Below are 25,388 nucleotides of genomic sequence, written 5' to 3' on the forward strand. Positions count from 1 at the left end.
AAATTGGGATGAGCTGACTGATTTAATGTAATGTATAACAAGGATTTATTCCTTGATTCCTTATTTTAACCACCAGACAACCTCTAAGCTACATGGCCATCTGTGAGCAACCTATCAAAACCCACAGTCCTCAACAAGGGACCAAAACAAGGGATTGTATCACATTACAGGAAATAATAACCTTGGGGTAAAACAGGGTGTTGACTGAGCTATTCCATATGTGAGATGCATTTACTGGAACAGTTCATGTATTTTATCAGTGAGATACTCCATTGATACCGAACCCCCATCATATTTTTAATTTTAGGTTTACCATTGGATGTTTTTCCCTGTTAAAACTCAATCACACTTCTCCTGCAACGACACCCCATCCAACCAACCCCCCACTTGTCCCAGGGGGCACATGAATCACATGCCCTAAATACGGCCCCCTTCCCTCCATGCCGCCCTCTCTGGATGCCTCCATGCCTAGACATTAAACATCTGTCTCAGTCGTTATGCCCAGCCTGACACCTCTCTGGAATGTCGACTACCTCTCACCAAGTGGGTGTGTGTCATGATTTACATTTGCGTGTATACTCTTCAAAATAAAATGTCTACAACCACACAATGGAACAGAGACAAGTGTTGTGTTTGGAAACAATAGTTCGGTCGGTCGGGAGATCTGTCAGTCAGTCGGTCAGTCAGTGTGCAGGCCAGGCTCGGGCTCTGTCTCTGTGGGGCAGCCAGGGGCTCAGGTGGTGGCTGCCCTAATGAGGCCAAGCTTTTGGCTGCTATCCTCAGTCCAACGTGACGACATCATCACAGCCTCATTACAGGGTCCTGCAACACGGCCTCTCAGGTCTGGCTGAGACGGACTGTGCTGATACAGTAGGATCTCACACACTCATACACAAACACATTGACAATGCTCAGAGACGTGGTGGCATAGAATATACGGTATACTTTGTGCCCTCTCCCCCCACACTGCCAGAAGAGAAGAGTGGAGGATACAGAGCTGCATTAGATGAGGACGGGAAGAGAAATTGGATCTGAAATGAAAGAGAATTGGGAGGTGTAATAAAGGCGAGTACAACTGGGAGATACTGTGAGAAAGGTGGAGGTGGCAGGGGAGGTTACCTCTGTGTACACAGCTTTAGGACCCATGGTGCAGGGCTCTGTGGAGCACATCAGAGAGCAGGGCACATCAGTGGCACACTGTCCCTTTTAATTACGCAGCAATCTGTCTCAGCAACTCCTTCACGCAGTTCACTGCTCTACCTGCAGGGCACAAGTGTGTGTGTGTTTGTGTGAGATAGAAGGATAAATAGAGAGAGAAAGAGAGGGGAGGAAGGGAAGGGAAGGAGGAAGCGGAAGGGAGGAGGAGGATAGGAAGGAAGGAAGAGATGGGGCATATAACCTGTCTTATTGTGCCTCTTTCAACCTGCTCAGTGAGCCATGTGGTTGCATTTGTAAACTCTCTGGCAATACTTGATTACATTGTCAGTCTATTAAAATGGCTTTTGAACTGGAGGGGAGGGGAGGGGAGGGGAGGGGAGGGGAGGAGAGAGAGAGAGAGAGAGAGAGAGAGAGAGAGAGAGAGAGAGAGAGAGAGAGAGAGAGAGAGAGAGAGAAACAGGTGAAAAAACTCGAAACAGAGAAAAAGGGTGTGCTCTGCTCTCTGCTTTTTTTTATATGTCTATAGAGAGATAGCCAATGGCCAATACAAATGTGTCTATCGATAGATAGCCAGTAGCCAATACAAATGTGTCTATCGAGAGATAGCCAGTAGCCAATACAAATGTGTCTATCGAGAGATAGCCAGTAGCCAATACAAATGTGTCTATCGAGAGATAGCCAGTAGCCAATACAAATGTGTCTATCAAGAGATAGCCAGTAGCCAATACAAATGTGTCTATCGAGAGATAGCCAGTAGCCAATACAAATGTGTCTATCGAGAGATAGCCAGTAGCCAATACAAATGTGTCTATCGAGAGATAGCCAGTAGCCAATACAAATGTGTCTATAGCAGTGGCAATTTTAGCATGGAAATCTTGGGGGGCCAAAAAAGTGGGACACATGGCAGCAAAGCCACAACATAACACTAAACAATACATTAATAGCACAATAACGGTGACAAAATGTGCCCACAAACTGTTCTACATAAAGCTGTCCCAACAGCAGTCCCAACACCTTACCACTGCTACACCTGGCTTTCAGCGGAGCCTTGTCTGGAAGTGAAACAGTTAATTCAGCCTCATTTAGGCATTTAAAAAAACATGATATGGCTGACTTCCTTAAACAAATGTGGTTTCTACTGACAATTGAGATGTACAAATTATGGCATAAGGGGACGACAAGCGGATAAGAGGCAATCCGTCATTTCAATTAAGACATTAATGCGACGACGGACGTAGTCAGTATAACTATTTGTTCAGCACTTTTGAAATGTACAGCAACAGAATTCAGAACATGGGTTGTTCTTACAGTGTGCTGCTATCAGTAGCACTGTCAAAGCTGTACAAAAAAGTTTGCAAATAAGCACACACTGGCCACGAACGATGTGTTTATGATTAGTCCAAATGATTAGGGTGAGGCACATGAGCTACTAATATCTTACTACACAACACACACTTAGTATTACTTTCTGAGCTACAGTATACACATCTCCCTGGCATATTACATCATTTATGAGGCAGCATAAGACATTTTTGGACTCACTTTGTTGTGATGTGCTTGAACAGGAAGGTGGTGCGGCGGTCCTTTGTCATCAAAGAGAAAGATGCCGGACTTACAATTCCGAGTTGAATGACCGTTCAAAAGGTATTTTCCCAGTTTGAGCTGTTTATTCCCGGCTTCCCAGCTGCAACGCTTGCAGTTCGCCACTGTCACCAATTCCTTACAAACTACTCATTGTTGAAATTGCGATCTCCAAATTGTTGTGTAATGTTTATGTCCAACGGCCAATGAGCACCGATATGTTTTATCTATATTTTCTCTTCATTATTTATCTTCATATGACAAGGATTTTTAAAATGTTTACCTTTATTTAACTTGGCAAGTCAGTTAAGAACAAATTCTTATTTTCAATGACAGCCTAGGAACAGTGGGTTAACTGCCTTGTTCAGGGGCAGAATGACTGATTTTTACCATGTCAGCTCAGGGATTCGATTTTGCAATCTTTCGGTTACTAGTCCAACACGGTAACCACTAGGCTACCTGCCGCCCCGATTAAAAATGATTTGCCAGCAGACTTAATTCATGATGATGACTGCTAGCTAAGATTGTGAAAGTAAGTTGACATGATCAGTCCAATCAAAGCTACAGAACATATAAGTGATTTGATGTCATTTCTGTGGCCAATGACCTTGAGCCTTCTTGGAAGGGCACTTCTAATGTGGCAGCACCCAAAGGGCTCACATTCTTGATGTCTACCCTTACTAAAGGCGGGTGACATAGTGTCCCCATGAGTGACAGAATACTGAGCCAATCACGGTGCAATGCTGAGCCAATCACGGTGCAATGCTCCTATTTTCTGCTGGCCTGTCCCACCACCACAGAAAGCACTGAGCTAAGCTGGAACACCTGTATTTTGGAGCTGCCTGTTTGTATGCGGCTTTATTAACTCAATTATATATTCCTTTTTTTGACATTGTTTGCAAACTGATATATAACACGTATTAATGCCAAAATAACATGCAAAACAGGGAAGCCCCCCCCCAAAAAATACATAAACATATATTTTTCAAAAAGCCCCACCTGCCCTGAATGACGGGTCACCACTGGTCTGTGGAGAGATAGGCAATACAAATTCTCACAAAAAGATAGCCAATAGCCACTACAAATGTGTCTGTAGAGATAACCAATAGCCAATAAAAAGGGTTGCATGCACATGCAGCACAACATATTTAATAATTAGTAGGTCTAGCAAACATGTCAGTCACTCCTTCTTTCTTTCTTTCTTTCTTTCTTTCTTTCTTTCTTTCTTTCTTTCTTTCTTTCTTTCTTTCTTTCTTTCTTTCTTTCTTTCTTTCTTTCTTTCTTTCTTTCTTTCTTTCTTTCTTTCTTTCTTTCTGTACAAGGGTAGAGTAGTATGGTCCCAGCTGTTGTCTGTCCTCCCCAGCTCTCCCAGAGGAGGCTCCCAGGTAGAACCATGCCGCTGCCACATGCCCCAACCCCAGGATCTGTGCTCCACATAGCAAACTACAGATTAGCAGCATGAGACACAATGGGCAAAACACACTCATACAAGCTGTTATCATAGCAACAGTCTGTTCAGAAAGTGACAACAGCAAGGATGTTTCGCGTCATGTTTGCGCCTAAATGCATTATGATCTCGTTCAGTCAGCAATGTTGAGATGGCAAGTTGTGAAGGGACAATTCATATGCACAATGCTGAAGGCACAAGCATGAACAGGCACAACAGGAGTATGTGTACCTTGCCATTTAAGCTCTCTGTCCTCAATGCAAGGTCCAATCAATGTGCCAAGGCACATGTACTGGCACATTGATATCCCCTTGATTTGAGGACAGTTGTGCCTGTCAGATGCTTGCCACTGTGAATTTTACATATGAATTGGCCCTTCACAACCTGCCATTTCAACATGTCTGGGACATAATGGTTAGTGTAGAGGGTAAACTGGTATTTTGTGAGTGATACCACAATTGCTTGCTGTTTGTCAGTAGCTAGGTGACATCCAATTGGTGACACATTTTAATGCAAATATTCTCAAATCTGCATAAATAAAATATGCCCATTTTCCCACCAGAGATGTGTTTCCATTAAATTGACCTGTTGTCTATAAAAGTATGTGCTTGATGACAAGGTCCACATGAACATGACTTTTGCGGTTCAATTCAAATGTACTGAATTAAACATATAAGTTAACTGGGTTTCCATCGCATTTTCAGCTACATTGATGGTTTTGTCATAAAACATTTAGCATTATATAACTAATGTTTCTATTCTGGTATTGACATGTGGGCTCTAGACAACAGTTTGTAGATGCAGTGCATGTGTAGCCAACATGTTGAGGTTATTTATGGACAAAAGATTTGTTTTATTTGTCAAATGGCAGCCAAGCATCGATCATCATAAGACCCTCGATATTTATTGGAAAGGTGCATCAAGCTCATCACTGCACTTTCACCACCCTGTGAAGTTCATCATCATGTATTTAATCTGTAGCCTAATAAAGGGCATGCTTTCCCAAATCCCAGTGGGAGAACCATACATGTCATCCCGTGACTCAAAACGTACTTTGATATTATCAACATTTGTCCATAAAATCGTTTGATTTGTCAAAATTTGGAAAGTTTACAGACAAATGTGCTGTTTCCATCAGGCCTGTCATAATTTGTTTTATTCCACATACTGGAAACCTAATTAGATGTCTTGACAGTACTGTAGCAAAATGCATCGTGTTCTGTGGTACAGGCTGCCACCCTCTGGATAAATTCTGAACTGCATTGTAGTTGATTTCCATCTCACTTAAAAATATTTAGGTAGCCTATTCTTAGAAGACTTCAAGTCATTTCTAAAACTTTGTTACATTGTAAAGAATAATTTCAGGTAAACAGCTGAAAAGCTATTAAATATCGAAAAATATCTATAAATCGATTAGCTCTAATTGCTGTCCAATCGCGACTTGTGTTTTTATGACGTACAATCAAGGTATGAAAAATGGCGGCCTTGTGTAGTGAGTTTGGCGATTTAGTTCAAATAAAAAAACAGCTGATCTCTGTGATATCGCTTTGTAAAGAAAGAGGACTTGTACATAGCGTGAAATGGTAAGAAGCTCTATTCCTTATGTTATGATCATTGCATTTATTTCAGTGAAGAATAGCTTCAGTTGGTGAACTCATAGTGGTTAGCTTGCTAATGCTAACGATTAACTTGCAAGTTTTGTCAAATCTTGCCAATTTTTTTTCAGACCGGTTCAGGCTCTTATTTTCTTAATACAGGTTCATATTGAAGTTGATAAAACATTGCGTTAACTACGTCAGTGATATCACCGATGGTTGTGTGACATTTTTTAAATTTAGGGCTTCAGAGTTGGCATTTGCCTTGGACCCCCTTCCCAAGAATGAATTACCTCCATCGGAAACTTTTACTGAGGTTTGTGGCTAAAGATAATTTTTCCTTGTTAATGCATGAACATGTTGATTATGTTTTTGAATTGGAGGCCATTTGAGTGATATGTACAATCGCTGTTACCTCTCTGTCATCCTGGTTGTAGGAGGATGCTCAGGACATGGATGCTCTTGGCCTGGCCAAGTCCTACTTTGACCTGAAAGAGTATGACCGTGCTGCCTACTTCCTTCGCGGCTGCCGCAGCAAGAAAGCATACTTCCTGTACATGTACTCTCGCTATCTGGTGAGCTGGTGTTTCAGCAATCACAGCAACATCACCTCTAGAAATCTAGTTGTCACAATGGGAATAGAGACAATACAATTGTCCTGAATACTTGCAACTCCTCAATGGGGGCCATCCAATGTAGCCTGTCATTTAAGGGATGTTGACAAATTCTGACACTCATCTGTTTCCAGTCTGGAGAAAAGAAGAAAGATGATGAGACTGTGGACAGCTTGGGTGAGGAGCTAAGCTTTCTTTGACACCAAAATAAAATGGTGTCTCAAGACAGAGTTCAATGCCTTGATTGGTTGTTTTTGCCTGCTGTGATTGGCTGCAGGGCCTCTGGAGAAAGGTCAGGTGCGTAACGAGGCTCTGCGGGAGCTGAGGGTGGAGCTGAGTAAGAAGCACAGTGCTGGAGAGCTGGACGGATTCACTCTGTACCTGTAAGCACCTCGTACTATCACACACACTCAAATCAAAATAAAATGTTATTTGTCACATGTGCTGACCTTACAGTGAAATGCTTACGTTACAAGCCCTTAACCAACAATGCTTTAAAAAGTAAGTGTTAAGTAAAAGAAAATGAAAGTAACCAATAATTAAAGAGCAGCAGTAAAATAACAAGGGAGGCTATACCAGTACAGAGTCAATGTGTGGGGGCACTGGTTAGTTGAGATGATATGCACATGTAGGTAGAGTTAAAGTGACTATGCATAGATTATAAACAGAGAGTAGCAGCAGAGTAAAAGAGGGGTCTGGTTAGACCTTTGATTAGCTGTTCAGGAGTCTTATGGCTTGAGGTGTAGACTCTGTTAAGAAGCCTTTTGGAGCTTGACTTGTCGCTCCGGTACCGCTTGCCGTGCGGTAGGAGAGAGAACAGTCTGACTAGGGTGGCTGGAGTATTTGACAATTTTTAGGGCCTTTCTCTGACACTGCATGATATTGAGGTCCTGGGTGGCAGGAAGCTTGGCCCCAGTGATGTCTCACTGAGACACAACCCTCTAGTGGCTTGCAGTCAGAGGCCGAGTAGTTTCCATACCAGGCAGTGATGTAACCCGTCAGGATGCTCTCGATGGTGCAGCTGAGGATCTGAGGACCCATATACCACATTTTCAGTCCCCTGAGGGGGAATAGGCCTTGTCGTGCCCTCTTCACAACTATCTTAGTGTGTTTGGACCATGATAGTTTGTTGGTGATGTGAACACCAAGGAACTTGAAACTCTCAACCTGCTCCACTACAGCCCCGCCGATGAGCATGGGGGCGTTCTCGGTCCTCTTTTTCCTGTAGTCCACAATCATCTCCTTTGTCTTGATCACATTGAGGGAGAGGTTGTTGTCCTGGCACCACACGACCAGGTCTCTGATGACCTCCCCAATATACGTGTACAGTGAGTCTTTAACCTCACAAACCTGCGCGTGTGTGCAGGTATGGGGTGGTTCTGCGCAAGCTGGATCTACTGAAGGAGGCGGTAAATGTGTTTGTGGAGGCGACCCATGCCCTACCTCTACACTGGGGAGCGTGGCTGGAGCTCTGTAACCTCATCACCAACATTGACATGGTAATACTCACACAGAAAATTTCTCCTCTGTACCCACTACAGTGGTTCCCAGATCTACTGGACTACATTACATGTCAATGAACTTATAGAATATTACAATTATATACTTGTGGCTCCTCTTGTCAGCTGAAGTCCCTGTCTCTGCCAGACTGCTGGATCAGAGACTTCTTCATAGCCCACATGTACACAGAGCTGCAGATGATCAAAGAGGCCCTGCAGAAATACCAGAGTCTGATTGAGTCCGGCTTCTCCAAGAGCACGTATATCGTCTCACAGATTGCTGTGGCCTACCACAACATCCGAGGTCTGTCGAGTCAATAAAGTAATATGAAGAAACATTCTGCTAGGTATTTTCTTTCCTCTATTCAGTTCCACACCTATGCTTTTCTTTGTCCTAGATATTGACCAGGCTCTGGCTCTGTTCAATGAGTTGCGGGAGCAGGATCCCTTTCGCATTGAGAACATGGACACGTTCTCCAACCTGCTATACGTCCGTGTGAGACCCCACTTTATTGACTGTCTCCATCTGTCGGGGCTCTGTCTTTATGAACATGTCTGACTGTCTGTTGTGTTTCCACAGAGCATGAAGCCAGAGCTCAGCTACCTGGCCCACAACCTGGTGGGGATAGACAAGTACAGGGTAGAAACCTGCTGTGTCATCGGTAAGGACTCTGCCACTACACAGCTAAACAGGATTGGAAAAAAAAAGCAGGTCGGAAAACCACACCTCTTCTCAAGTCAAAGCCGGACATAAACCCCCAGAACTCTTTACTATGTTCAGTAATCACAGACAGACCTTTCAAGACTTAAGAAGTACAACTAACTCTACCTACAAGTGATATGTAATGTTTCTAATGAGTGCATGCTGTCTGTGTGTGTAGGGAACTACTACAGCCTGCGGTCGCAGCATGAAAAGGCAGCCCTGTACTTCCAGAGGGCTCTGAAGCTTAACCCTCGCTGCCTGGGGGCCTGGACTCTGATGGGACACGAGTACATGGAGATGAAGAACACCTCCGCTGCTATCCAGGCCTACAGGTCAGACTGACACTCCACTATGGCCTGCTGCCCCAGGCCTACAGGTCAGACTGACACTCCACTATGGCCTGCTGCCCCAGGCCTACAGGTCAGACTGACACTCCACTATGGCCTGCTGCCCCAGGCCTACAGGTCAGACTGACACTCCACTATGGCCCGCTGCCCCAGGCCTACAGGTCAGACTGACACTCCACTATGGCCCGCTGCCCCAGGCCTACAGGTCAGACTTACACTCTACTATGGCCCGCTGCCCCAGGCCTACAGGTCAGACTGACACTCCACTATGGCCTGCTGCCCCAGGCCTACAGGTCAGACTGACACTCCACTATGGCCTGCTGCCCCAGGCCTACAGGTCAGACTGACACTCCACTATGGCCTGCTGCCCCAGGCCTACAGGTCAGACTGACCCTCCACTATGGCCCACTGCCATCCAGGCCTACAGGTCAGACTGACACTCCACTATGGCCCACTGCCATCCAGGCCTACAGGTCAGACTGACACTCCACTATGGCCCGCTGCCCCAGGCCTACAGGTCAGACTGACACTCCACTATGGCCCACTGCCATCCAGGCCTACAGGTCAGACTGACACTCCACTATGGCCCACTGCCATCCAGGCCTACAGGTCAGACTGACACTCCACTATGGCCCACTGCCCCAGGCCTACAGGTCAGACTGACACTCCACTATGGCATGGCTTAGAGCTGGGACAATAAACCAAAAAATTATGGATACTGACCGACCCATTGATTTATCATGGACATTTTTACAGATATCGATAGTAACGATAAGTCGTTTTTACTTGAGAAATGTGAAGTTTGCTAGGGCTATTTCAAACAATTTATAGCTACAACATTCAAAATAGTAGATGTTTTAAGGGAAATATAAAGAAATAACTGGTGCACACCACACTGGTATTCCTGATTCTATGGGTCTGAGAGAGTTGTGCTCCACGGTTTTCTATTTCTGTGTATGTTTTCTTTGTTGATCAGGCACGCTATAGAGGTGAACAAACGAGACTACCGTGCCTGGTATGGCCTGGGACAGACCTATGAGATCCTCAAGATGCCATTCTATTGTCTTTACTACTATCGAAAGGCCCACCAGCTCAGGTGTGTGTTTGAAGGTAGAGGGTTCTGTTGTCAGTGGGTGCTTGGTATCGTGTAGTAAAGTCTATTACCAAATCCTTACATACTGTAGTGTGAATGACGTGTCACCTGTGGCCCTCAGGCCCAATGACTCTCGTATGCTGGTTGCTTTGGGAGAGAGCTACGAGAAACTCTCACAGCACGTCGAGGCAAAGAAGGTTAGCAAACAGCAGCACGCTCTCTGCCATTGTTTTTAATTTTCCTGTAGATTTGAATGTAATATTTGAACCACTGCTGTGATCTGTCATGAAGTTCTCTTCTTCCTTTTTGTCCAGTGTTACTGGAGGGCGTACTCTGTGGGGGACGTGGAGAGAATGGCTCTACTGAAACTGGCAAAGTATGGACATCAAAGCATGTATATGTGTGGTTCACTTAATGCTGTGTTGAGACTTCTATATTCCCTAATACATATGTATGTTGACAGACTTCACGAGCAGCTTAATGAGTCTGACGATGCGGCCCAGTGTTACATCATCTACATCCAAGACATCTTCTCCTGTGGGGTGAGCAACCCAACGGTCCTCTGTGTTATACATACATACATACATACATACATACATACATACATACATACATACATACATACATACATACATACATACATACATACATACATACATACATACATACATACATACATACATACATACATACATACATACATACATACATACATACATACAGTGGGGCAAAAAAGTATTTAGTCAGCCACCAATTGTGCATGTTCTCGCACTTAAAAAGATGAGAGGCCTGTAATTTTCATCATAGGTACAGATCAACTATGACAGACAAAACGAGAGAAGAAAAATCCAGAAAATCACATTGTATGATTTTTAATGAATTTATTTGCAAATTATGGTGGAAAATAAGTATTTGGTCAATAACAAAAGTTTATCTCAATACTTTGTTATATACCCTTTGTTATATACCCTTTGTTGGCAATGACTGAGGTCTTCACAAGGTTTTCACACACTGTTGCTGGTATTTTGGCCATTCCTCCATGCAAATCTCCTCTAGAGCAGTGATGTTTTGTGGCTGTTGCTGGGCAACGTGGACTTTCAACTCCCTCCAAATATTTTCTATGGGGTTGAGATCTGGAGACTGGCTAGGCCACTCCAGGACCTTGAAATGCTTCTTACGAAGCCACTCCTTCGGGCCTGGACATGTACTGGCTTAAGCAGGGGGACATGTCTGGCACTGCAGGATTTGATTCCCTGGTGGCGTAGTGTGTTATGATGGTAGGCTTTGTTACTTTGGTCCCAGCTCTCTGCAGGTCATTCACTAGGTCTCCCCGTGTGGTTCTGGGATTTTTGCTCACCCTTCTTGTGATCATTTTGACCCCACGGCGTGAGACCTTGTGTGGCGCCCCAGATCGAGGGAGATTATCAGTGGTCTTGTCTTCCATTTCCTAATAATTGCTCCCACAGTTGATTTCTTCAAACCAAGCTGCTTACCTATTGCAGATTCAGTCTTCCCAGCCTGATGCAGGTCTACAATTTTGTTTCTGGTGTCCTTTGACGGGTCTTTGGTCTTGGCCATAGTGGAGTTTGGAGTGTGACTGTTTGAGGTTGTGGACAGGTGTCTTTTTATACTGATAAGTTCAAACAGGTGCCATTAATACAGGTAATGAGTGGAGGACAGAGGAGCCTCTTAAAGAAGTTACAGGTCTGTGAGAGCCAGAAATCTTGCTTGTTTGTAGGTGACCAAATACTTATTTTCCACTATAACTTGCAAATAAATTAATTTAAAAATCTTTTTTTTTTTAAATTCTCATTTTGTCTGTCATAGTTGAAGTGTACCTATGGTGAAAATTACAGGCCTCATCTTTTTAAGTGGGAGAACTTGCACAATTGGTGGCTGACTAAATACTTTTTTGCCCCACTGTATATATACTATATTATATATATTTTTTTAAATCAAACACTCATTACCAGTCAAAAGTTTGGATACAGCTACTCATTCAAGGGTTTTTCTTTATTTTTATGATTTTCTACATTGTAGAATAATAGTGAAGACATAAACTAAGAAATAACACAGAAGGAATCAAGTAGTAACCAAAAAAGTGTTAAACAAATCAAAATATTTAATATTCTTCAAAGTACCCTTGATGACATCTTTGCACACTCTTGGCATTCTCTCAACCAGCTTCATGAGGAATGCTTTTCCAATAGTCTTGAAGGAGTTCCCACATATGCTGAGCACTTGTTGACTGCTTTTCCATAACTCTGCGGTCCAACTCATCCCAAACCATCTCAATTGTGTTGTGGTCGGGTGATTGGACACCAGGTCATCTGATGCAGCACTCCATCACTCTTCTTATTGGTCAAATAGTCCTTACACAGCCTGGAGGTGTGTTTTGGGTCATTGTCCTGTTGAAAAACTAATTATAGTCCCACTAAGCGCAAACCAGATGGGATGGTGTATTGCTGCAGAATACTGTGGTAGCCATGCTGGTTAAGTGTGCCTTGAATTCTAAATAAATCACAGACTGTTTCACCAGCAAAGCACCATCACACCTCCTCCTTCATGCTTCACAGTGGGAACCACCCATGCGGAGATCATCCGTTCACCTACTCTGCTTCTCACAAAAAGTTTTTGTCACCAAAAATCTCACATTTGGACTCATCAGACCAAAGGACAGATTTACACCATTCTAATGTCCACTGCTCGTGTTTCTTGGCCCAAGCAAGTCTATTATTATTATTGGTGTCCTTTAGTAGTGGTTTCTTTGCAGCAAATCGACCATGAAGGCCTGATTCATGCAGTCTCCTATGAACAGTTGATGTTGAGATGTGTCTGTTACTTGAACTCTGTGAAGCATTTATTTGGGCTGCAATTTCTGAGGCTAGTAACTAATGAACTTATCCTCTACAGCAGAGGTAACTCTGTGTCTTCCTTTCCTGTGGTGGTCCTCATGAAAGACAGATTCATCATAGCGCTTGATGGTTTTTGTGAATGCACTTTTCTGGATTGACTGACCTTCATGTCTTAAAGTAATGATGGACTGTCGTTTTATCTTTCCTTATTTGAGCTGTTCTTGCCATAATTTGGACTTGGTCTTTTACCAAACACTTTTTGGGTTACTACATGATTCCATATGTGTAATTTTTAAAAATGTTTTTCTTCACTATTTTTCTACAATGCAGAAAATAGTAAAAAATAAACCCTTGAATGAGTAGGTGTGTCCAAACTTTTGACTGGTACTGTGACATTTCATTTTTCTTTTCATTGTTATTATGAGGGTATTGTGTGTAGATTGATGAAAAAACAATTGAATCCATTTTAGAATAAGTCTGTAATGTAACAAAGTGGAAAAGTCGAGGGGTCTGAATACTTTCTGAATGCATCTGTTTTACAGTTTAGAAATGAAAGGACTTTATGTATTTCGTCACCCCGTTTGAAGTTGTCATAATTATTTGAACAAATTCACTTAGTGTTCAGAATGGTATTTGGTCACATTCCTAGAATGCAATGGCTACATTATATTAAACTAGTGGCTCTACAAGCTTGTTGGATGCATTTGTACTTTGTTTTGGATTATGTTGTGCCCAATAGAAATTAATGGTAAAAATGTATTGTCATTTCGGAGTAACTTTTATTGTAAATAAGAATAGAATGTTTCTGAACACTTCTACATTTTAATGTGGTTACTTACCAGGATTGTGGATAATCATGAATGAATTGTGAATAATGATGGGTGAGAAAGTTAGACATATCATACCCCCAAGAAAAACATCCCGTTACTGGTTATGGTGAGAGGTTAGCATGTTTCGGGGGCATGATCTTTGCATCTGTAGCCAGGTTTCTGCGTGATGACGTAGTGTACATAAAAAGGACTTTTGAGGTTAAATTTTAATGTACCAAATCATTTACAACTCTGATGGTTTTGTCACACAAAGTGTTGCCAAGCATTGATCATCATGTCACCAGAATAAGACCCTCTATTTACTAAAAAGGAGCATCAAGCTCCTCGTGGTGCACTTTCACCACCCTGTGAAGTTTATAAGTCATTTCATCTGGAATCTAATAAACGTTGTGCTTTCCGGGGTCGTAGTGGGAGGATCACACTCCTTATTGCGTGACAGACACAAAAAGATCCCTCCTTGTCTAGTCTTTTAATTTTCCCGACATTTTGCTGTTTCCATCAGGCCTGTCAAGACTCTTTTTATCAGACGGAGTTCACGCTCATAAAGGTTGGATGGAAACCTGGTCAGTAACTTTCTCTCTTCATGGTTATCCGTAATCATGGTAGCATCCACGTTGTAACAAATAACATTTTATTTGAAGTGTTGAGAAACACATTTTATTCTTATTTAGAATAAAAGTTACTCCAAAAATGACACATTATTTACCATTCGTTACATAATCAAAAACAAAGCGCAAATGCATCCAACAAGTTAGTCGTCACAAGCTTAATGTAGTCAATGTGTGCTGGGAATATGGGACCAAATCTGAACTTCTGACAGTTTTATTCACAATAGGTGAATTTGTCCAAATATTTCTGCCTTCAAATAGGGTAACTAGATACATATTTTCCTTTTTAGAAATTAAAGTACTTCGTATGAAAATACCCTCAAATAAAAGCTAACATTGTGTACGGTCATTTTATCTCAAATCCAAAATGCTGGATTGAGCCAAATTGTTGTGGGGTATTGTATAGGTATGTTTTTACCATTCAGTCAGTCTCCAAGACCAGTCCCAGCATAGCTGGGGGCATATTCATTACGCCGATTCTGTTGCATAACGTTTATTCAAACAGATCTGACTGTTCAAAGGAAACTTGTTTTGCTCAGTTTGCTTCTGTTTTAGTTCAACTGTAAACGGTTTCCATAATGAATGTGCACCTGGAGTTAGTGAAAAGTTAGTGCATATGTGCTTACAGGAGCAGCTGGAGCATGCAGAGGTGAGCACGGCCCTGCGTTACCTTGGCCAGTACTACTTCAAGAACAAACTTTATGAGGAGGCTTCACTGTGTGCCCAACGCTGCTGTGACTACAATGACGTAAGGATGTCCTCCAGTTGAATGTTGTTCATGGGGAAAAGTGTCCATCTTATCAATATCTACATACACTACTGCTTGTCCGGTACGGTTGTCAGACCAGATGTATTTCTGGTGTCCCTCTACAGGCTCGTGAGGAAGGCAAGGCTCTACTCAGACAGATCTCCCAGGTCAGAGACCATATGGAGGCCTCTAACACCACCCCCATGAGGAGGGTGTCTCCCCTCGATCTGTCCTCCTCTCCCTGACACACCACCCTACTGGCTAGCTGAAGGCTCTGGGACAATCTGCCTTATCCTGGTGGTTCCAGATACAGTTATGGTGAATTAGTATTGAATGCCATAGAGGGAGACTGAATGTCTACCCTTATACATAATGTACATATTTTCTGTGTATGTTTACATGTCCGTGCAGCAGTTGCCACCCTGCTTTGGAATATGAAAGAATTCTCTGAGTCATTAAATCAATGGAAACTGCATGCTAATGTTACTTAGAATAAATTCATTAAAAAAATTACAAGATTTTATTATAAATTTTACTGTTGCACCAAAGTATATTGAAAGACTGGACAAACATTGAAAGCAAAACCTTTACATTAGAATGCAATGTAAATAATGTCTAATAGTAACAATTCTTAAAGCACTTTAGCAGGAGGTAATATGTGCATCAGTCCTCATTCAACCAGAACTTTGTAGCATTGTGTTTAATACTCTGGTATACCAGAGTCCACTACAAACAACTTTTGCATTCCTAAGACAGACAGCTTAGCAGTGCAGGTACTGTAGTAACACTTGAAATAAAGTCATTTAAAGCAATTGCAAAATAGTACAGATTTACAATTGGTTTGCATAGCAGTAGAGGATAAAGTCAGCACTTGGTAACCCTGTACCTGCCAGAGGGGCCGGGACTTGGGGGAGGGGACTGTTGGCGGGAGCGAAGGATCCGTGAGTAGGGTGTGGTTTGAGGTTGTCCGTTTCGTGACGGGGTGTGTTGTGGGAAAAGGGAGCGGAAGAAGTGTCGTTTCTCTGGGGGCTGGTTCTCAGCGTTGCCTGCTGCCCCACAGCCCCTCTTCTGACAGGAGCCAGGAGTAGCAGAGGCCGAGCCACAGGGGGGCATCTGACCCATTTGGGCCAGGGTCTCCGCCTTCCTCCTCAGGTCGGCCTTGACCAGCAGCAGGCCGTTCTGTAGCTCTACCAGGGTCTGGTCCTGAGGGAGAGGAGTGGACAGGGTGAGGGGTGGACAGGGGGCCTACAAAGTCTACATGCTTTTTCAAAGTGACAGAAACACCAACTTGGAGCAGCCCTCCCCTGCCTAGGATCACTAAGAACAAAGTATTCCCCTCCCTTGCCTAGGAATGAAGTCCTATTGAATTCTATAGAGGTGTACCTGTTTGGCCAGTGTGTGGTCTGCAGTGGTGAGCGCATGGCGCAGCCTCTCCCCACCAGTGTTACGGCAGCATGCCCTCTCTCCAGACTGCAGGTTCAGACCCAGCCTCTGCAGGTCCAGACGCAACTGACGCAGGTTCTGCAGCACAAACATGTTAAAATCCCAGCAATGGTTATAGTGTTTAATACAAAAAGGTATGGGGGTAATGTGAGGAGACTACGCCCCTGGCTGGAGTACCGACCCTCTGGCCCTCCCCCAGCTTGCGGTCAGCAGCGTTGGTCAGGGCGTCGGAGTGCTCTAGTGGTGTGAGCTGCCCCTGGACACGCCTCAGTTCTGGAAGAGAGTTAGTTATAAAGACCCATGTCATTTGCCAATCAATCATCTAGACTTCCCTCGTTCCCACACTCCCGATTGTCCTGGTCCTCCCTCTCCTCTTACCTTGTGTTTTCTCCAGCAGCTCGGCACGACACTGGTCCAGCTCAGCCCTCACTCTGCTCAGCTCTCCTGTGGTTGTGGAGGCCAGGCGCTGGGAGCGACGGGGTGTGGGGCCCTCAGCCTCTCCTCCCAGGGCGAGGGGTGGGAAGAGGGGGAGTGGGGCTGGCTCTGCTAGGGACACACCTCCCTTTTTCTCCAGGGCTGCAGTCAGTGCCTCAATCTGTTCATCACGCTCCTAGGATGGGAGGGAAGGTGGAAAGGAATCAACCATCTGTAGCATAGAAAACTCTATTCTAAACCCACTGAAAAAGACACTAACTTAATCTAGACTGCCCTATCCCTCACCTCCATTTCCTCGTTGTAGTATCTCTTGAGGCTTTTCTGCAGGTTGTTGATCTTGTCCTCAAACCTCTCCTCCATCAGAGCCTTCTCTGTCTCCAAGGTCTGGCTGAAGTCCTTCTCCATGCCAGAGATGACCTCCATCATCTCAGAGAACACCTGCTCTCTGACGGTGGCCTCCAGCACATCCTTCTCTTCCCGCTGCCTCTGTACCTCCCTCTTCAGTACCTCGATGGCCCGCAGCAGAGCCTGAACACAGCACAGACCCAGTCAGTCACCGAGGTCCAACACACAAGTTGACATTTCATTCAGTGGGACGTAGGACATACATCTGAATCAAACATGGTGATGTCCCCATCTTCATCGCTGTCCTCGTCTTCCTCAATCAGAGTGCTGTCATTGGCATGAGACTGGGGCTCCCGCAGCAGGGACAGGATGTAGGCCACTCGGGTTTTAGTGGACGGCCCATGGACCAGCTGAGAGAGGAGACGGACGACAGAGGTCACAACCACTGAATATTTCTCTGAAACCAAGGCTGTATTATTAACTGCAAGGTGAGAGCTGTTTGTACCTGTGTGGCGATAGCAGAGAACTTGAGGGCCTGTAGGGTCTCGTCGTAGGTGGAGGCACAGGGGTTGATGTTGACCACCATGCTGGAGCGCCCGCGGCCGCAGAAGAAGCCCTGGAGAACCCGTGTCAGTTTACTGTCTCTGAACGGCACCACCTGAGGGGGTCGCGACCTGTAGGGACAGGAGAATGTGTCATCTGGACAGTACAATGCTGGGATGCACTTCATTTACCAGCATGTGCTGAATTCCTCTTGTTTTAGGTGTGTGTGTGGCCTACTTGTTGGTCTGGTTGTGCCTCAGAGCAGCGATACAGCGGCCCAGGGTGTGGAGGGAGGTGTTGATATTGTTGGCCTCCTTCATCCTCTCCTCGTTGCGCTGGTCCTTACAACGCTCTGAGCCAGCCAGGTCACAGACAGACAGCCTAGTGGGACAGAATCACTATTATACTAATGCTAGGTCACAGACAGCATAACTATTATACTAATGCTAGGTCACAGAGTCACTATTATACTAATGCTAGGTCAGACAGCCTAGTGGGACAGAGTCACTATTATACTAATGCTAGGTCAGACAGCCTAGTGGGACAGAATCACTATTATACTAATGCTAGGTCAGACAGCCTAGTGGGACAGAATCACTATTATACTAATGCTAGGTCACAGACAGCATAACTATTATACTAATGCTAGGTCACAGAGTCACTATTATACTAATGCTAGGTCAGACAGCCTAGTGGGACAGAGTCACTATTATACTAATGCTAGGTCACAGACAGCATCACTTTTATACTAATGCTAGGTCACAGAGTCACTATTATACTAATGCTAGGTCACAGACAGCCTAGTGGGACAGAGTCACTATTATACTAATGCTAGGTCACAGAGTAACTATTATACTAATGCTAGGTCACAGACAGCCTAGTGGGACAGAGTCACTATTATACTAATGCTAGGTCACAGACAGATGGCCTAGTGGGACAGAGTCACTATTATACTAATGCTAGGTCACAGACAGATGGCCTAGTGGGACAGAGTCACTATTATACTAATGCTAGGTCACAGACAGATGGCCTAGTGGGACAGAGTCACTATTATACTAATGCTAGGTCACAGACAGATGGCCTAGTGGGACAGAGTCACTATTATACTAATGCTAGGTCACAGACAGATGGCCTAGTGGGACAGAGTCACTATTATACTAATGCTAGGTCACAGACAGATGGCCTAGTGGGACAGAGTCACTATTATACTAATGCTAGGTCACAGACAGATGGCCTAGTGGGACAGAGTCACTATTATACTAATGCTAGGTCACAGACAGATGGCCTAGTGGGACAGAATCACTATTATAATAATGCTAGGTCACAGACAGATGGCCTAGTGGGACAGAATCACTATTATAATAATGCTAAGTCACAGACAGCCTAGTGGGACAGAATCACTATTATAATAATGCTAAGTCACAGACAGCCTAGTGGGACAGAATCACTATTATAATAATGCTAAGTCACAGACAGCCTAGTGGGACAGAATCACTACTACCACCAACAATGTCAGATCAGAACACTCAGGATAAGACAGTGGGTTGGAGAATGAGAAGCCTGGATGGGACGTACTCGCTGACGTGTGTGGCCTGGCCCTGGTTAGCTTTTGGGTGGACGTGCAGGATCCGGGTGGAGAAGATGCTGTGGCTGCGGCTGGAGTTGTGGTTGAGGTGAGTGCTGGCAAAGCTCTGGTTCCTCCGGCCAGCCCTGAGCACTCTCCAAGCCTCCTCTGCACTGCGGACCTGCACCCAGGTGAGATCTGCACAACACAAAAACAAAGGTCAGTAATGTGAATAAACTACAATGAAAAACATTTAAGACTATCTATATTAGATATTATCTACAAGCATGTTTTCTTAGTGAATGCTTGTTACCCTTGACGTAAGGGTTCCCCTGCTTGTCATCACTCAGCCGCAGGATGGCCCTCTTCTTAGGCTGCAGGCAGGGCGGAGCCTCCAGCAGGTCGTACAGGAACTCATTGTAGATCTCATAGAAGGACACCCACACAGAGAACTGAACCCCCTCCTCCAGCTCCTCCCCTCCGCTGTGAGACAGGCTGTCTGGCTCCAGACATACACTGTCAGAGTCTGCTGGGAGACAAGTGCGTGATGAGCAGTGACCACGCAACCTCCAGGATTATACTCTACATACTACCAATGCCTATATAATAAAGCAGCTGTGTAAATGCTGTATAGATATAACTCTAGACTTGGCTTCAGGGCCCACCAGGCGTCAGAGAGCAGAGTCATGTTACAGTCTGAATGCCCTCACCCTCTAGCTGGGTGGCGATGTGGCTGGTTATGGAGTGACCACCGATGCCGCTGTCCCAGGTATTAGTGCCGCCTCGCATCCGAGAAGTCATGTCATCCTCCTGTGATAGAGAAGACACAGGGAGAGGAACGTGGCATCATGTGACTTAGTTGACAAATGATTCCAGAGTGATTTGTGCTCCTGTTTCCCTCACCTCTTTGAGTAGAGCGTCTCTGCGAATCTCTTCAGCCCGGACCTCACCGGCATCCAGCTGGCGTACCTCCTGGTGGAGGACAGGCTTGAGGTCCATGGCCCCGTAGAGACGGCCCTGCAACTTCCTGAACAAAGACACCAAGGCCCGGGGCAGGAGGCCCGCCTCACGACCCACTCCTACAGGGGAAAGGTCGCGTCAGTACTTTGTGGTACCCATCTCCACTGTATATTTAACAAACAGCTAAACCAAGATAGTGGAAATGTCTAGCTTTCTGTAGTTACTTGGTGACGACCAATACCATCTCACCCTGAATGGTGTAGGTCTTGCCAGAGTTGGTGACACCATATGTGTAGAGGAGCCGACTCTCTCCACGAAGCACGTCTCTCACCATCTCCTTCATGGTGCTCTCGAAGAAGTCCTGCTGTTTGGTCTCTGGACCAAAGATCTAGAGGTACATATGAAAAGACATCTGTGATCTGTATATATGATAATGTAGTACGTGTCATAGTAGTCTTCTCTCAGGTCTTGTGTGAAGGTGAAACTGTTTACCTGTGAGAAGCTGAACTTGTGCATGCTCTGGGTGACTCCCCTCTCTGCACTCTTCATGTTCTGGGAGTCTTTGGGGGCTTTGAGCATCAGGCTCTCTTCGTTTTGCACACACACACAGCCCTGAAATGAGAAGAGGGGAAATAACACCAGTCTCACAAGTACTTCAAAGTTGACATGGAGAATAGCATGGGACGATAATATAATTTAGAGTGCAGATTGTACCTGTTCCTCTCCCCTTTCCTTCTCTCCCTCAGTCAGTGGGCGGATACGCAGAAACACCTTCACTTTGTCAGTGTTCCCCTCACCACCGCTGCCTTGTCTGATCACCCCAGGCTTTGCCAATGCTTTCTGAATATTGGAGGAAAGAAAGTGGTGATAGTACAGTTCTGTGATGAACAGCATTGTTGAACATTTTCGTACTATAGGCCTATCACTGATCCCCCTGTGTAAATCCGCTACACACTTAAAGTTCCAATGGAAATCGGTGTTTTGGCGCAAAATGTTTATGAATGAACAAATGACAAGCAAAAGATGTCATACAGGATTGATAGGTCAGTTAGAGGGAGTAGTCCCTAAGCAAACAGCTTGTGTAACATCTGACCAGAATAAAGCACTTGTGACTTTAGAAAGGCAGGGCAGGATGGACATAGGTCTGTAACAGTTTGGGTCTAGAGGGGGGATGACCGCGGCAGCTTTCCAATCTTTAGGGATCTCGGACGAAACGAAAGAGGTTGAACAGACTGGTAATAGGGGTTGCAACAATGGAGGCGGATAATTTTAGAAATAGAGGGTCCAGATTGCCTAGCCCAGCTGATTTGTACGGGTGGGGGGGCTGTTGGCCGGGGTTGGGGTAGCCAGGAGGAAAGCATAGCCAGCCTAGAGAAAAATGCTTATTGAAATTTTCAATCATCATGGATTTATCGGTGGTGACTAGCCTCAGTGCAGTGGGCAGCTGGGAGGAGGTGCTCTTGTTCTCCATGGACTTGAGTGTCCCAAAACTTTTTGGAGTTAGAGCTACAGGATGCACATTTCTGTTTGAAAAAGCTAACCTTTGCTTTCCTGACTTCCCTGAACAGTTGCACATCGTGGGGACTATTCGATGCTATTGCAACAGGATGATTTTGTGCTGGTCAAGGGCAGTCAGGTCTGGAGTGAACCAAGGGCTACATCTGTACTTAGTTCTACATTTTTTGAAAGGGGCATGCTTATTTAAGATGGTGAGGAAATTACTTTTAAAGAACGACCAGGCATCCTCGACTGACGGGATGAGGTCAATATCCTCCCAGGATACCTGGGCCAGGTCAATTAGAAAGGCCTGCTCGCAGAACTGTATTAGGGAGCGTTTGACCGCGGACCCATTACGGATGCAGGCAATGAGGCAGTGATCGCTGAGATCCTTATTGAAAACAGCAGAGGTATATTTGGAGGGCAAGTTGGTCAGGATAATATCTATGAGGGTGACCATGTTTACGAATTTAGGGTTGTACCTGGTGGGTTCCTTGATAATTTGTGTGAGATTGAGGGCATCTAGTTTAGATTGTAGGACTGCTGGGGTGTTAAGCATATCCCAGTTTAATTCACCTAACAGAACGAACTCTGACGATAAATGGGTGGCAATCAATTCATATATGGTGTCTATGACACAGCTGGGAGCTGAGGGGGGGGGGGTCTATAACAGGCAGTAACAGTGAGACTTATTTCTGGAGAGATACATTTTTCAAATTAGAAGCTCAAACTGTTTGGGCATAGACCTGGAAAGTATGACAGAACTTTGCAAGCCCTCTCTGCAATAGATTGCAACTCCTCCCACTTTGGCAGTTCTATCTTGACGGAAAATGTGCGTTGGGGACAGAGAATAAAAGGATCAGATTTCTGGGGATGATAGAATAGATTCAGGGCATGTAAGCCCAGGCACTGAGTGATAAGAGAGGTTGCATCTCTGGACACGCTGGTTATACTGGGTGAAGTCCCTGCATGTGTGGGAGGTGGGACAAAGGAGGTATCTAAGGCATGTACAGTGGTACTAGGGGGCTCCGCAGTAAACTAAAAACAATGATAATTATCCTATTAATATTACATTCACTGATAAACAAGTACTGGTAGGCCTGTAATAAAGGAACCTTAAATATGCGTCTCGAGTGCAGAGTGTTACGAGTTCTGTCAGAGCTAAGGCCTCACCTCTCTGATGGATGGCCGAGGTTCTAGTCCAGGGGAGATGATGGAGATCTCAGGCAGAGTCACTTCGTTCAGTCGTTGTCCTACCAGGCCGCCGATGTCAGCTGCCGTGGATTCAAACACAGCCATGCCCCCCTCCTCCTCGTCAGACAGGACTCCACACGGAGATGCCATAGACAACGCCATAACCTTTTGGGTGACTGAATTGAGATTCTGGGATCACAGAACTGTCAAGAGTGAGTGAAATCTACATCAACACGTTTTCCAGGTTTACTAAAATAACTTTCATATGTAGAAAAGGGAGGAAGGGAAGCGCTGCTAAGGGACACAGTAGTAGGTTTTGGTAGACAGAAGGAGCTCTTTGGTAAAAGGGGTAAATTGGTCATCAAAAAGAAAGGAGGACCAAGGCACTTAATGTAATTAAAATGCCATTTTTCATAAGGCATTTTCAATGGAAACATTGAACATGCCATACAAATAAAGGCATTTGAATTCATTATGAAGAGTGCCGTGGTCCTCCTTTTTGACATCTTTCATATGTATTTGACATTTTAGTCATTTAAAAACTTACAGTAATGATTGCATACATTGTAAGAATTTTTTCGTACTAGTCCCCCATGGGAATCTAACCCACAACCCTGGCGCGTTATGCTCTACTAACGGAGTTAAAAACATAGTCCCGTGTATCTTGTTACATGTAGGCAAGGGAACCTTGGATGACTCGAGGGGCCAAAGTTTGCTGGTCTGCAAAAGACTGGTGTTTATTCTAGAGGGTTAACTAGCCCAGTTTGGTTTTCAGATCTAAAAGTGGTTTAAAGTCAAAAGTCCCACCTCACGTATTAGATTGAGACACTTCCATGTCTCAATCCCAAATTAAAATAGTCATTACTGTTATTTTTAGACATCTGAATACATTAGCTACAGGGCTGCTGCTGCTGCAGTGTTGAAAACGTGGCCAACACTTTTGAACCAACATAAAGCAATCCATTGGCTGGCTTGGTGATTGGCAGGTACACGCAAACAGACCGACTGCTTTGTTTCGATAAACTGCCCCGGTAACTAACAGTCACCTCGCAAATCGTTTTTGAATTAAAATGTGTTGAATGTAATTTGCAAAATAAAATATTTGTAATGCGCTTTTCATCGTACAATAATAATCTCAAATGCACTAACGTTACCTAGCAAGCGCTGATTAACGTTAGCAAAAACAAGATAACTTAACTGGCTAAACGTTCGCCATTTATCTAGCAAAGGTATTTCGCTTCAGGTAACGTTAGTTTCATCAAGTGAATGCTCTAATTCTAAAGTAAATCAAATTACCTCGTCAGTCGCGGTGAGTTATCTTCGTAAATGCAACCCCCCCCCTCAAAAAAACGACCCTTTTAAACAGAAACAACTTGCTCTATCTAGCCATGAAATGCTACCTGACGATGCCCCTTGTTTTGTGCATAGACACTTCCCTCAAGGCGTCCACTGACTCAACCAATTCAAACATCGCGCTTCACATCGCACAACCAATCACAGGATAAAGGTTACACAGGCGCCGCACAGACATCGACCAATAGGAAGCTCGTAGCTACAGACAAATTACTCGATGAATGCGAATTTAGAACGTGTTTATTTGCTCATTTGAATGTTTTAGCTAGTTACGTGTGTGTTATTTTATATCTACAAATGTTCTAATACTGTTATCTAGCAAAATGCCATTGCATGGACCCTAGCCCTGGATTAAACATTATCCGATTCCAGTCTAGGATGAGGTTTACATTTTGTTTAGTCAACAATTATAGAACTAATCTGTAGTGTAGTCTGTTCGGGGTCCGGGAAACTAGCCCTATACGTCTATGGGGGGGTGGGGGTGGGGGGGAGATGGGATTATCCTATTTCTGCCACAATAGTAGCGATTCAGGTTTGAGCAGAAAACTTGAACCAGGCAGGCAGCATCCCTATTGGCAAAGAATAAGCACACTGCCGTAAATGTCCTGACTCCCGACCTCTTGGTAGAATACTTGTTTTGTTTTTTGTAATAGGGCGTTCCATTGAGACCAGGTTTCTTTTGCAAGGGATTTCTGCATTTTACAATTACACAACAAATAACACAGGAAATACACCTGAAAATAATCATACAAAGATAATCTAGAAAAATAAAGCACACTCATGAAAAACAATCACATTTCTCAGCAAACTGGCTTTCAACATACAGAGAGCAATTAAAATAAATCCAAATGGTGTTTCATCAATACAAGATAGTTTATTTTTGTAAATTTACAAAACAGTTGGAGGATGCGGGCATCGATCCCGCTACCTCTCGCATGCTAAGCGAGCGCTCTACCATTTGAGCTAATCCCCCGAT

At 44.4% G+C, this 25,388-nt stretch overlaps 2 protein-coding genes and 1 non-coding gene across 6 annotated transcripts; 1 reads left to right on the forward strand and 2 right to left on the reverse strand.

The window, feature by feature from the left end:
- Positions 1-5,618: 5,618 nt before the first annotated feature.
- Positions 5,619-15,860, forward strand: LOC124007161 (cell division cycle protein 23 homolog). 2 transcript variants are annotated; one of them, XM_046317512.1, is made up of 17 exons: positions 5,619-5,769; positions 6,025-6,097; positions 6,219-6,356; positions 6,530-6,572; positions 6,673-6,778; positions 7,762-7,894; positions 8,021-8,198; positions 8,293-8,390; positions 8,475-8,556; positions 8,776-8,929; positions 9,921-10,040; positions 10,159-10,234; positions 10,352-10,413; positions 10,501-10,579; positions 14,225-14,285; positions 14,959-15,078; positions 15,204-15,346. In XM_046317512.1, exons 1-16 carry the CDS (start codon positions 5,663-5,665, stop codon positions 15,033-15,035), a joined length of 1,587 nt encoding a protein of 528 aa, XP_046173468.1. In that variant the 5' UTR covers positions 5,619-5,662; the 3' UTR covers positions 15,036-15,078; positions 15,204-15,346. The 2 variants fall into 2 exon arrangements, with proteins under 2 accessions (XP_046173468.1, XP_046173467.1); XM_046317511.1 differs by lacking the exon at positions 14,225-14,285 and having other exon boundaries at positions 5,620-5,769; positions 15,204-15,860.
- Positions 15,580-24,514, reverse strand: kif20a (kinesin family member 20A). 3 transcript variants are annotated; one of them, XM_046317509.1, is made up of 17 exons: positions 24,356-24,514; positions 23,039-23,235; positions 21,083-21,208; positions 20,861-20,980; positions 20,618-20,756; positions 20,312-20,487; positions 20,119-20,218; positions 19,722-19,934; positions 19,420-19,606; positions 18,082-18,225; positions 17,807-17,975; positions 17,565-17,711; positions 17,242-17,484; positions 16,900-17,131; positions 16,703-16,794; positions 16,462-16,599; positions 15,580-16,281 (listed from the first exon to the last, which is right to left on the reverse strand). In XM_046317509.1, exons 2-17 carry the CDS (start codon positions 23,219-23,221, stop codon positions 15,943-15,945), a joined length of 2,748 nt encoding a protein of 915 aa, XP_046173465.1. In that variant the 5' UTR covers positions 23,222-23,235; positions 24,356-24,514; the 3' UTR covers positions 15,580-15,942. The 3 variants fall into 3 exon arrangements, with proteins under 3 accessions (XP_046173465.1, XP_046173466.1, XP_046173464.1); XM_046317510.1 differs by having other exon boundaries at positions 23,039-23,248; XM_046317508.1 differs by having other exon boundaries at positions 23,039-23,262.
- Positions 24,515-25,312: 798 nt separating this feature from the next.
- On the reverse strand, positions 25,313-25,385 carry trnaa-agc. Its single transcript has one exon. It is a non-coding gene; the product is annotated as a tRNA-Ala (tRNA).
- Positions 25,386-25,388: the final 3 nt, after the last annotated feature.

The sequence above is a fragment of the Oncorhynchus gorbuscha genome, linkage group LG20 (genome assembly GCF_021184085.1).
Source record: "Oncorhynchus gorbuscha isolate QuinsamMale2020 ecotype Even-year linkage group LG20, OgorEven_v1.0, whole genome shotgun sequence".
NCBI lineage: Eukaryota > Metazoa > Chordata > Actinopteri > Salmoniformes > Salmonidae > Oncorhynchus > Oncorhynchus gorbuscha.